General features: G+C 33.9%; 1 protein-coding gene across 1 annotated transcript; it reads left to right on the forward strand.

Annotated features, from left to right (window-relative positions):
* The first annotated feature begins 3,634 nt into the window (after window positions 1–3,634).
* Window positions 3,635–12,261, forward strand: LOC143222423 (uncharacterized). The gene is made up of 4 exons (XM_076448924.1): window positions 3,635–3,771; window positions 7,393–7,451; window positions 9,749–9,960; window positions 11,697–12,261. Exons 3-4 carry the CDS (start codon window positions 9,769–9,771, stop codon window positions 11,712–11,714), a joined length of 210 nt encoding a protein of 69 aa, XP_076305039.1. The 5' UTR covers window positions 3,635–3,771; window positions 7,393–7,451; window positions 9,749–9,768; the 3' UTR covers window positions 11,715–12,261.
* The last annotated feature ends 2,250 nt before the right edge of the window (window positions 12,262–14,511 follow it).

Consider the following 14,511-nt stretch of genomic DNA (forward strand, 5'->3'; position numbering starts at 1 on the left):
AAAAAAAACTACTGCTGAAAAGAGGAAACCAAAGGAAAAGATTTAAATATGTCAAAAGTGTAATAAAGAAACTAATCTCTGTGCCTCACAGGGAAATTCAAGTTTCAATTGACAAGAAACAATCAAAGTTTGTTCAATATAGAGAGAAGAACAGCATCACAGTCAGTACACAACACCTATAGTGAAGAATGATAGGGAATTGGTAATTTGGGACCACCTCTCGGCCAACAGTGATTACAAAATTCACGACATCTTGACTGCTAACATACACAGACATTCCATTTCCTCATTGGGCAGAAATTCATCTTACAACGAAACGTACTTCCCAAGGACACAATAAATTTGGTAAATTGATATCTTGATGGCAAAGAGCCTGATGGAACACTTGCAGCCGTGGACATCCTGGAGGCAGTATTAGCTTATCTAAACAACTTGGATAATCATGGGAGTAATGCAGTATACTTGGAACAGTTTCTACAGTTGTGTATTGATAAACTGTGTGGCAGCATAAACGAAAGTTTAATGCTATGTGTAAAGCAGAGAACTGTGTGCTTCCAACTTTGTGACAAGTGACAACAGTTTGGGGAAGGCTCTTTTTTGTTTTGTCATGACAATGCCCCGTGCACAAAGCGAGGTCCATAAAGACATGGTTTGCCAAGAATGGTGTTGAGAAACTTGACTGGCCTGCATAGAGCCCTGACCTCAACCCCATCGAACACCTTTAGGATGAATTGGAACGCCAATTGCAAGTCAGGCCTTCTCGCCCAACCTCACTTATGTTCTTGCGGTTGAATAGGAGCGAATCTCTGCAGCCATGTGTCAAAATCTAGTGAAAAGCCTTTCCAGAAGAGTGGAGGCTGTTATAGCTGCAAAGGGGGACAAACTCCATATTCATGCGCATGGTTTTGAAATGACATGTTCAACAAGCACATGTGGGTGTGACGATCAGGTGTCCACATACTTTTGGCCATGTGTTGTAGCTCGGCGATATAAGAAAATGGAATAAACATGAGAATCTTAGATTTGGAAAGATGATGCAGGTGGAGTGTAATAAAAAGAATACCACTTTCGTTGGACCTCAGAATTAGAAGGTCATTACCATTAATTGAGTGATTAATAAATATAGGTCAGTGTGGTTTTCTTTATGTTTATATTTTGTGTTTGAAATATAACTTGATGTTTGTTACTGACTGCTTCTCATTTCAGTTAGGCCTGGCATGGCCAAGCGCGTAAGGCGTGCGACTCGTAATCCGAGGGTCGCAGGTTCGCGCCCGCGTCGCGCTAAACATGCTCGCCCTCCCAACCGTGGGGGTGTATAATGTGACGGTCAATCCCACTATTCGTTGGTAAAAGAGTTGGCGGTGGGTGGTGATGACTAGCTGCCTTCCCTCTAGTCTTACACTGCTAAATTATGGACGGCTAGCACAGATATCCCTCGTGTAGCTTTGTGCGAAATTCCAAAAAACAAACAAACTCATTTCAGTTATGGTCGTGATTCGACTTTTAGTAGAACATAAAGTATCCTAAGTTAAGTTTATTTGCTGTTTGTATAACAACACAATTTTTAACGTATGTGTAACGATTAATACTTCTATTATTTAAATTCTACGTAGATTTAAACGTAGTGGCATTAGATATTGTTGAAATGGAGAGGTACCATAAAAGAACTATATGTCTGGCATGGCAAGGTGGTTGGGGCGTTCGACTCGTAATTTGAGGATCGTGGGTTAAAACCCCGTCACATCAAGTATGCTCGCCCTTTCAGTCGTGGCTGCGTAATATGTGCCCGTCAATCCCACTATTTGTTGGTAAGAGTAGCCCAAAACTTGACGGTGGATGGTAACTAGCTACCTTCCCTCTTGTCATGACACTACTAAAGTAGGGAGGGCTAGCGCAGGTATCCATCGTGTACCTTTGCGTGAAATTTAAAACAATCATGTTATTTAAGTTAAAACATTATAGTGATTGGTTGGCTGCTTTTTTCTGTGTTATAGATTCTCTTGACTTTTTAGCCCATTTGTAACGATAAATTGCTTAATTTTAATACAGCTGTGGTATGTATGCTCAGCTAATACTGATTTGTTTGTACATGATAGAACGCTTTAATTAATAGCAGAAAATTTGTGATGTATTTTCTTTTGACTACTGAACTAAGTTGGACAAAGATATGAGACAGATTTGAAAATAAAAACACAATCATTGTTGTACGAAATAGAAAAAAAATATATACTTAGTTGCGCATACAGGATTATAGTTGATTCTCTCTCGGGATTGGGCCTGGCATGGTCAAGCGTGTTAAGTCGTTCGACTCGTAATCCGAGGGTCGCGGGTTCGAATCCCGGTCGCACCAAACATGCTTGCCCTCCTAGCCGTGGGGGCGTTATATGTGACGGTCAATTGCACTATTCGTTGATAAAAGAGTAGCCCAAGAGTTGGCGGTGGGTGGTGATGACTAGCTGCCTTCTCTCTAGTCTTACACTGCTAAATTAGGGACGACTAGCGCAGATAGCCCTCGAGTTACTTTGCGCGAAATTCAAAAATAAATAAATCCTCACGGGATTGGTATGTGCACGGATAAAACACGATGATTTCAAAGTTGTCATTTCAAGATCTACCAGTAAAATGCTTAAATTCAATGGGTATGCTGTTTCTTTGTCCATTCGACAGCGTCACTTTGTGATCCTTATTCTCTCATAATATTCGGTGTATGTAACTTACAGACATCGTCAATTTTTCCAACAATGAATATTACTGTTGGTGACCTTTCCAACATTGATGTTACTGTTGATATTACACCAATATCCCTTCGAGCAGAATAGACATAATCTACTATAACATAATGTTTTGGGACGACAAGGTCTCTATTGGTCAATCTTGGCTATCTCATCCTTTAAATAAATTAAACTATTAATTTTTATTTCATTTTAAGGCCAACTATTTATATTTACATAGCTATTAGGCTTTCTCTTAAACTCACTAAAATTTACTATCTCCACACAACAAAGCAATTTCAACGGTTTCCTGGATTATGCGTTAATCTCAAAGCTGCATGAAAACTAGATAAATGATGTTATAATCCTATATAATGAAAAAGGTAGAATATATGATATTCCTGCATATCACACATATATATATATAATTCCAAGCTTCGCCCAGGGTATTTTGTTCGAGTATTAGATTCAATTACGCTCCATCATTTCTGTTTCAAAGGTGGTTTTTTACTTAGTTGATTCAAGAAGTTTACTACGTTTTATTATTATTTTACATCTAAGTTCGGTATATTACTGATATTGTGCCGATATCCTTTGATTAACCTCACGCGAAATTCTAAACGAACAAACAAAAAAAGGGCTGTCTCTGCTGTACCCGCCATGATTATTAAAACCCTACTTTTAGCATTATAAGCCTTCACGCTTACCGGTGAGAAAGTTACATATTTTCTGCAAGTATGCTTTGTTAGTTGTTGTTTTCTCAAAATAAATACTGTTTTTATTAATTATTACTTTATTCACGGTATCCTTAAACTATACTAATAGCTTTCTAAGTTTAAAAAAAAATTACGTTAAGTATCCCAAAACTAAAATCCGTAATTTATTTTTTTTTTTTTTTACATCTTTATACGTGATTATAAAATTAAAAATGTATCATTGGAAAATATAATTTAGAGAGCGCTTGTGAACATTTGGTACCAGGATTGTTGTGTAAGCCTAATCGGTAATATCATCTGTATCTTTGTATAGGATGGCTTCAAACATTTCTCGGTCGTGGAAAGTATGTTATGAGTTGTTTCATTACCATGTTACACATTATTCGAGTAAAATATTAGGAAACCTATACTGTGAAGATAATTTAATTTGTATTAGCATTTATGGAAAATATTTGATATAAACTTTCATAACAATAGGCATTTTGTACTTTTATTCTCTTATATCGTCGAATTTATTTTACTTTTATAACTATCTTTCGCTGCTCCCTGATCAGTATTCTTCTAGTTGAACCAAGTACATCTGTTTTACTACTCATCACAATTCAATTGAAGCCAAGTATCGTCGGCATTTGGTAACCTTGTTCAGTACTCCATTTTTTTTAAATTATTTTTTCAAAGTATATCGTCCAATGATATGAATAGCAAAACAGAAAACATTTAAAACATTACTCCAAATAAAAGAGTATGTTAATAGTTGTGTAAAGTGGTAGTAATCTTAAAATACTTAAAATCTGAGTTTGTACATGCAAGTAACAAAACCTGGCTACAGATAGCTCTGCATTATCTTCCTGAGTAAGGCTGAGAATTTATAATATTAAAATTGAGGTTTCAGTACCTGTTGTGGGCACAGATTGCACGTTTTATATCCTTATGTTTAATGACAAACATTTTGGTAGTAGACAACATTGCTAAATGTTTCAGAGATTTCAAAATCATCTCATTGAGAATATTACTCATACTTAAAAAGAAAAATGTGTTCATTTTTATTTATTTTCTTCCTCAGAACCAATTTTTAGTTGTATGCCTAAAATATTTTTTGAAATTTCTTTAACGTGTGGCTATTACATGTACTTGTTGGTAATGTTAAGCATTACAAGTTAATTGTTTTAGCTTAAGCAAAGAGCCCCCAAATTTAGTCCATAACAATCAATGAAGAAAAACTTGAGATATAAATAACTGAGGCATAGCATCTTCCAATAAAGCAGAGCTGTATTTGCAATTCCCACTTGATCATAATTCTCACTTATTCAGGAAATTGTAACATACAGATAATAAGGGACGATTTTTCTCCCAAGTCTATCCTTTCTCACAGCAACCCACAGAAAACAAAAATTTAAAACTACCTTTTATATTTCCAGAAATTATCAATTCCTCTCTTAAGCTACTATAAAGTGCTGCCCTCCTCTACTGCTTACATCAACTCATTCCACAAATCTATTAGAAAAGTAACTGACCAAGATGAGGTTTAGCCTGTCTGTTCCAAATCTTATGCACTCTTGTCCTATTACTTTCAGAATATAGTGGAAAGAAATTTGAGGCCTTTATCCTACTGAACTCTCAACAGACTTGCCAATTTCATTAAGACCAACTTTGTTTCTCAATTGAAAGTAAGAATCTGCCCTAGTGACTCTTCTGTAAACCATTTCTAATAAGTTGGTATCCTTCTTGAAGTGAGGAGGCCAAAAGTCTTCACAGAATTCCAAGTAATAATTAATTAAAGATTTGTATAGAAAGATAAATACCTCTTTTTATTTGTACTTAGTATGTGTTTAAGTACACACTAAAACTGGTGGCTTTACAGAATATTGGTTCAATGGCTTGGGTGAGTTATCCACTGCAATCTTTTCTTCAGTCATGCTGTTGAACAGCTTTCCACCTTTTTAGTGTGATAAAATTATAGTAATCCTAATGCATTACCTTCCAATTATTGTTGTAATTAAAGGTCATTTGCCAAATATTTATTGAACTTACTGATTCATCTATGTCAATTTGGATATCTCGAAACAGATATACCCAAGAGTTTAATGCTATCAGCAAACTTTATTAATAGATACTTCTATTAATATCATTAGTGTGAATATGTCAAAAACAAAAACCCAAACTCTTATCCTTAAAGTGTTGTATTAGTGACAAAGCTTTCTTCCATTCAAACATCCTCCAAGCCGCCAGTTGAGTTGTCTTTTTCTCCAACTCCCACAGATTTTGTTCATGTGGCACCCATTGGCGGTGCCAGGATATTTTCGTTGGGGGGGGGGGGTGGCTGGCTGAGGTAAACTGTGGAGGAGCTTTCCAAAATGCCATCAATATGGTTATTATCTAATCATAAGTATAACATTAATTGGATTGCAAGTCACAATTTTAAGTGTATGCCATAATCATCAGTACAGTTTTGCAAAATGATCTCACAGAGGACACAACACCGGCTAAATGTTTCATAGTTTTGACCTATACACAATACACTTATACATGCATACTATGTTTTACTTTTCAATAAAAGATAAATGAAATTAATGGGTAAATACCTGTTAAACCTTTAGTTTATCAAGTAAAATCCCTGATGATCTGTTGTAACTTGAAATCAACGTGGTTGTCTAATCTTCGTCAAAGCTCAAGATAGAATGGCATTACACAGGGAGCAGCAATACAGCACATGAGTTTCAGTGCATTCATTACGTTGCTATGGGACGCATGACACATACTTCTGTCTTAATGAAGACGTTGAGTTATAAAGATCTATGTCTCTTTGATGTTAATTGTTAAGCAACAACGACAATTGTGTTTTCAATATTTTATGAATATATGTAAGTAACAATATTTGGAGGCTTGGCTCATTTTGGGAGGCTCAAAATGGTGGTACCTTATCAAGAAAGTTTTGAAAACCTAAGTTCACTAATTCCAATCACTTTCCATTATTTATACAACAGGCAATATCCTCAAAAAAGGTTAAAAGAATTAGTAAGGAAAGATTAGCCTTTAGTAAATCTATTTATCTTCCACTACTGACATTATATTTAATTAGATTTTCCAAAACTTGTTTTATCTGGCTCTCATATTTCACAATACAAAAGTAAAATATTAAAACATACAATTTCCAGGGAAACTTTTGTCACCTTCTATAAAAAATGAATGTAACATAAGTAATTATCTAATCACCGAGTGAGTATTTATCCACTGTCCATTAGCCTAAAAAGAGTGGCTAATTTACCTTTTCTTTGACCTTCTATAAAAATGAATGGTGTACTATTTTTACAGTTACCTCAGTGTTAAACCACTTAAAATTGGCTTGGCAAATATCTAATAATCCATGAAGGGAAACCTGATATCTATGATGTTTGAAACATAGCACTGAAGATTAGTTCATTAACAAATATATCTTTCAAGCAGAGCTATGAGTGTGAAACTTGATAATAATCTACCACTTTTAGAATGTCTTAGTGTGACTGATCTCAATAAAAATGAAACTCTTAAAAAATTCCTGTTCTCACTAGAAGGGTCTATTTGAAAGCTGGCCGGGCATGGCCAAGTGTGTTAAGGTGTGTGACTAATAATGTGAGGGTGGTGGGTTCGCATCCCTATCGCGCCAAACATGCTCGCCCTTTCAGCCGTGGGGGCGTTATAATGTGACGGTCAATCCCACTATTCATTGGTAAAAGAGTAGCCCAAGATTTGATGGTAGGTAGTGATGACTAGCTGCCTTCCCTCTGAACTTACACTGCTAAATTAGGAATGGCTAGTGCAAATAGCCCTTGTGTAGCTTTGTGCAAAATTCAAAAAACATTTTAAACATCAATTTAACACATAGATATGATACCCTTTAACCTGATCATTTTTTCAGAGGTGGACCTTTTGAAAGATATGTAAACATATATATGTATGTTTTTTTTTCTGGTTTTTTTTATATATAGGTTGTGAAACCCCATCTACCTCTAATAAAATTCAGAAAAGGGGAAAACAGATAGTTTTGGTGAGTTCTAAGTATACATATTTTAAGATGTTATTAGAATAGACTTGTTTCAGTTGATAGTTGTGGTGAGTTCTAAGTGTACATATTTTAAGATGTTATTAAAATAGACTTGTTTCAGTTGATAGTTGTGGTGAGTTCTAAGTATACATATTTTAAGATGTTATTAAAATAGACTTGTTTCAGTTGATAGTTGTGGTGAGTTCTAAGTATACATATTTTAAGATGTTATTAAAATAGACTTGTTTCAGTTGATAGTTGTGGTGAGTTCTAAGTATTCATATTTTAAAATGTTATTAGAATAGACTTGTTTCAGTTGATAGTTGTGGTGAGTTCTAAGTATACATATTTTAAGATGTTATTAAAATAGACTTGTTTCAGTTGATAGTTGTGGTGAGTTCTAAGTATACATATTTTAAGATGTTATTAAAATAGACTTGTTTCAGTTGATATATGTGGTGAGTTCTAAGTATACATATTTTAAGATGTTATTAAAATAGACTTGTTTCAGTTGATAGTTGTGGTGAGTTCTAAGTATACATATTTTAAGATGTTATTAGAATAGACATGTTTTAGTGAAGCTATAATATGGTTAGAACTCGGGAGGTGTCCAAAAACATTCTGAAAAATCCATTTAAATATGACAAACGGCTTTTTTTTTTTTCCAAAAGTGTAAGCTTGCTACAGATATTAAATAAATAATCTAAGTTATTTATAGTAAGGAGTTAGAAATTGTTGGGAGAACTGTTCCTGAGGACGAGACCTACTTAAACAGTGCATTGTGAGTGAGGTAAAAATATACACAATATGCAGCATAAAAGGTATATGATTAGAAACTAGTAGATATTCCAGCTGTTTAAAAAAGTGTGAAAAACCCTTTGCATTTAAATCCACTTTTAAGCTTGCTAGCAAAGATTTCTTGACATTCCAGAACACTAGGATACAGTGGAACCCCTGTAAAGCAGCCATCTTTGGGACTGAGACAGTCTGGACTGATTAGAGGGGTTCCACTGTATTTTCAAATGCTGGTGACATTGTCAAACTAATTTGTACAAACTATCTATTTTGCAAAAAATATAAAGATATTACTGAGGGTGGATGGCTGTATGGTCATGCGTAATTTACACTGAAACTTTATTATAATGTTACTACAATGTATTGATAAATTTTCTGTGGTGGTAAAAAATTAACACTCTTTTGTAAATAACATTATATGTATGTCGTGTGATAGTGTACTTTAATACTTATCACCAGATAAGTGTCAATAACAGCTATTAACATATAATCTATATCTCTGTCAACTAATAATTTTATAGTAAGCTTGTTATTGAAAGAACCTAAATAAACTTTTATTTAAAATATAATTGATGTTTTTGAATCATTTCTATCATTTAATATTATAAGTTTATTTCATTATAATTGCTAACTTATTTTGTAACAGTATTAATCTTTAAGGGTTGTAATGTTTCTACGAAATAAAATAGCATACTAATATTGTAACATTACCTTTGACAAGCAATTAATATATGTAACTTTTGTATTTGTTGTAAGAGCAAAATATATGATATTAGAAAAAATTATAAACAGAAACCGGCAGTAGTAAGCACTTAAGAAAGTGTCTTTTTTTTTTTAATTCATGTTTTCTCAGAAGCAATTGTTTGACATTGTTATTTATTATTCGTAATAGTAATATTGTCATGATTTTCAGCTTGAGAAGCAACAGTTGGGATTAAATATGTTTTTATTATGCCAGTGAACAGAATCATATCCAATCAAGATGGAATCCTTAATAGTCATGACTGTAATTATATCTCAAATTGGGCAAGAGATGCAGTTATGAGTTAAAAGTTTGGAATTAATAAAACAACAACAAAAAAACCCAGAGCAGTTAGATGAGCCACTGTGTCATGGTTAAAACTCTTTTGCTCTGTGTTCTACACCACATATAAATTCCCCATTGTTATCAGTTTTAAGTATGGCTCTGAGGCTAGAGTTCTTTATTATATGTCTGTGGAATAAGTTTGTATGGTTTTGGTGTATCATGAACCTTCAATTATATATTTACTGAAATATTACTTTATCAGATAAAGTAATATAGCAGTAACCATAATGTTACATTGTATATTAATATTATTAGAAAATATTTTAAAATATTACACTGCAGTAATATTACTCCTCAGCTTTTGTCTTGTACCTTACACGTATGTAGATTATAAATAATTTAATGAACTTGTGATTACAAGTTAACATAGCTATGTATAATTAGCTTCCCATAGTTACATTAGAGCTGTAAAATCCAGAATAGATTTCCATACCAATCATGTTTCCAGTTTCTGGTCTTGCCACAGAACACAATCCACTGAAAAGTTTCTCACCAGAAGGAAGTTTTTCCCAGCCAAGTTCTGTTCGACCGTCTACTTTATCTCTTCCGGGTACGGGTATTGAAGAATCTGAGCTTCCACGAAGATATGCAAGACAAGAAATCTCTCAGCTAGAACTGGAATATATAGAGGTATATCTGCTTACTGACATTACACAAACTGACTTACTGCTATCATATTTATTGTGTACTGTATGTAAAAATATTACTATGAGGGGAGTAATCATTTTAAAATATTATAGGGTAATTCTAGAATAATCAAAATTGGTAAAATAAATCCATGAATAGGTGTGATGTTTGTTATACAAATGATTTAAACTTCATTTGTAACTTTCAAATTGACAAGTATCGTTGAATAAAAATTTTAAAAAATTCATTTAACAGAGATTGGAAACGAAGTGAAACGTAATGTGGTTAAACAACAATCAAAATGAAATCCATCACAAGAATTACTGTGCTAATTACATTAACTAACTGGAAAGAAATAACAAGGCACCATGGTTTCACTAGTAAAGCCATCATGTACAGACTGAAATGTTTTGTAAGAGTTTTTATAAGTTTGTTTGAACAAGTGTAAATGTTTTCAAGTATCAATTATAGAAAAAAAAAATGTAATAGCAAATTTTGAAGTTTTTATTTTTCACAGAAGGGCTAATATGTTGATATAAAGGCTTTCCAATTTAAAAATATTATGCCCCCCAGTGGCTCAGCAGGATGTCTGTGGACTTACGACGCTAAAATCCGGGTTTTGATACCCGTGGTGGGCAGAGCACAGATAGCTCATTGAGTAGCTTTGTGCTTAATTCAAAAACAACAACAACAACTTAAAATATATATAGATCTATTTTAATCACGGAAGTTTTTTTCGGTGTTAAATACTTCCTATTTAAATTAAAATTGTAATTAAGCATATCAAGTGCTGAAGGGAAGAAAAAAAGTATGAGAGAAATTTTGTTAATTTGGCCCTAATGATGTGTAAAAAAGTTTGAATATTAGATATTTTTCTACTACTGCTAAACATAGTAAAATAATGTCATGTTTGTTTTTAAGATTATTAATAACATAATGTGAAGGGTATGGCATGGCCAGGTGGTTAGAGCTCTAGATTCATAATCTTAGGGTTTGAATCCACGTCACACCAAATGTGCTTGTCTTTTCAGTCAATCCAACTGTTGGTAAAACAGTAGCCCAAGATTTAGCAAAGGGTGGTAATGACTAGCTGCCTTCCCTCTACAGGGTGGCCCGTATGTCCCTACCCATCCATATATCTTATGTATCCAGTGTATCTGTGTGCTGTCCCTCATTTCATGTACCCACTTACTTGTCACAATACGCTCTTCAAGTGTAAATGGGCTTACATTGGCCATATTTCTCTGAAGAAAAAAAAAGAAACAAATTTATAATACATGCATAATTGAATATAACATAATAACATATGGATGGGTAGGGACTTACGGGCCACCTTGTAGTTTTACACTGCTAAATTAGGGATGGCTAGCACAGTTAGCCCTTGTGTGGCTTTGTGCAAAATTCAACAAACAAACAACATTAAGCAACATGAACAAAATTAGAAATGTAGCTAAATAAAATAACTATCAAAAACAATATGTAGACATTAAGGACATGATTAGAACATCAAAGGAAAAGAAACCACAGCAACAAGTGTGAAACTTTCAGTATGAAACATAAATGACTTGAAAAAAATATATAAACAGTTTAAAAGTTAAAAACCTTAGAAACAAATGTGTAAAGCACATCTTTGTTTTGTATGTTAATTCCTTCTTATTTTAACTACACTTTTGTTAAAGCAAATTAAGTATTAACCTATTTATTTTTATTTTTAAGCAAGAAATTTGTTTTCTTTTTAGAGAGGAGGTCCAGAGTAGCCCAAGTTTATCTTAAGCAGTGGTTTGTAAATAAATGAAATGAGAGGATGTCTTAGAAAACTAAGAAGAAAACAGACCCGTTTGATTTTGTGATCGATGAATGTAGATAGACTCATCTTACCAATCTTTAGATCCTTATTTGCTTTTATCTTGTTTCTAGTTTCATAACTACAAAACAGTGAAATAAAAGGACTTAAAACAAGTTAAATTATTATTCATTTGCCTGTTTTAAAAAGATTGATAAAAGCCACGAAAGGTGCCTACGCTGTACGTTTTAAGATGATGTTGTAACCCACGTTAATTTGTAGTTAAAAACAGCTCTAAGTCAGTATCAGAAGAAGTTCGGTAAATCATGATTTGAGAAACATTTACATTTTCAGAAAGAAATAGACTTGGATTATTGTGGATGTGTTTAAAATAGATGGTAAAAAAGATTTTTTGGGTTGATATGTAGAAATTAAAACATTGACTAATAGTTCTCTGATATTAATGTACAGATTTAGGATTGGATAAAAACAAATTAATAAAGATTTAATTAATATTATTACTATGTGGTACTGTATTTTTGTCCATAATTAAAATACACTAATATTTAACACTGTAAAGTAATAAAATATGAAACCTTCATGTGTTACAACTGTTGCACACATGTTATGCACTTAACTACAACTAGTAAACCTTTGGCATCCATGTTTGAGAAGAAACAAAAACTGGCAAACTAGCATGCTAATAAATTCAATGGTTTGGTATCGTATACCACATCAAAGATATTAGAGAAACCTAGCTCAGTTAGAAACATTAACTTAATAAACCAGTATTGCCAATAGTAATGTCGGAACTCAAAAGTTAAATCTAATTTGATCAGATTTTGTAGGCTGTAATTGTATGATACACCATGTTCAACATTAAACATCACCACACTTGTATTATTTGAACTACACTGGCCTTATAAAATACTGATGTATTTAAGGTTAGACATGGCTCAGAGGTCAGCATGCTGGTCTATGGATTGATATAATTAAAATTCAAGTTATGTTACTCTGCTGAATCCTACTATTTGGTTAAAACTTTGTATGTGGTTGATGCTACCAAACATTGGTTTGTTTATGTGTACATAAATTTTCAATTTTGCAGTTTTTATGGGCGTTTTTGCCACTACTTTACCCCCTAACGACTGGTCTTCACCATATTTGGTATGGAGGTTCATTGGGTTCGTGGAGAGACATACAAATTTTAATTTTTCGGTTTTTCATGATTATGTTTGCTTTTGTTTTTTATTCAATTTACAATAACATATAATAGAAGCAACTTTTCATGGCCTAAGATAACCTTTCATTAATCGTGAATTAACGTAACTTCCGTACAGGACACGGAAACTCTAACTAGTTCCTATTATTATTAATGGTGGGAAAAATCTAAGAAAACAATTTATATTATTGTTTAATACGTACTTTTCCTTTCGGCGCAATATAAATTGCCAGTCTACCTACCATAGAACATTGTATGACTCGATATCTGTCAGAGCATACATAAAAATCAAGACGTCAGGGCGGGCCCGAATGGATCACCTTAAGACGAGTTATTCGGGGTCCAAGCTATCACGATAATATTAATTAAATCACAAATCTATAGTTGTAACTCAGAGGGCTTATAACGCTAGAAACTAGGTTTCGATACTCACTGTGGGCATAGCAAAGATCTTCCATTGTGTAGGTTTTGTTCTTAATAATAGAGAGATGCCAACCGCACAGTTCAACGCTTTAAAAGGAATATTATCATATGGTGCTTTTATATATACATAAACATTATCTGAAACTTTAATTGGGGAAGTTTTAAAGTTCATATTTATAAAACAGCAAAAATTCCTGTTATATAGGTAAACATAATGTATCTACATTGTAAGCGTACTGCTGCATCCACAAGTATAAATGAGAGATCTGGAAAAAGCATTAACAGCTGCTATCACTGGTGATAAGAACATTGACAGCTTGGTGGTTAAGGTACTCGACTCGTGATCCGAGGGTCGCGGGTTCAAATCCCCGTTACGCCAAACATGCTCATCCTTTTAGCCGTGGGGGCGTTATAATGGTATGGTCAATCTCACTATTTGTTGGTAAAAGAGTAGTCGAAGCGTTGACTAGTCTTACACTGCAAAATTAGGGACGGCTAGCGCAGATAGCTCTCTCGTAGGTCCTCTTCAGGTTAACTTAAGAAGATCAAAACGCTGTTCTCTACTTTATTTTAATAAAAGTTTTAATACCCACACCGCGTGAGATACATTTGTACTTCAAGGAGGTTTTTCGTCATCACGAGGCCTGGCATGTGTTAAGGCGTTCGACTCGTAATTCTAGGTCGCAGGTTCGAATCCCGGTCGCACCAAACATGCTCGCCACTTCAGCCATGGGGGCGTTATAATGTTACGGTTAAATTCGTTGGTTAAAGAGTAGCCCAAGAGTTGGCGGTGGGTGGTGATGACTAGCTGCCTTCCTTCTAGTCTTACACTGCAAAATCATGGACGGCTAGCGCAGATAGCCCTCGTGTATCTTTGCCCGAAATTCAAAAACAAGCAAACACTGAACAATACCGAATTCCGGATATTTCACCCCTCATCAGTTACCCTATATCACTGTTGTAATCAGTTTGTCCATTAATTAACTCATACGAATAAATTAGTTGCATCGATACTGCATACTCTTAAAATCTTGTATAAATATTGGTTCACTGTAGTGAGTAAAATGCAACTCAAAAGATATACATATTATATACAATCTAAGAACCCATTCCCTGTTCTTTGGAC

Source organism: Tachypleus tridentatus, chromosome 8, assembly GCF_004210375.1.
Source record: "Tachypleus tridentatus isolate NWPU-2018 chromosome 8, ASM421037v1, whole genome shotgun sequence".
NCBI classification, from domain to species: domain Eukaryota; kingdom Metazoa; phylum Arthropoda; class Merostomata; order Xiphosura; family Limulidae; genus Tachypleus; species Tachypleus tridentatus.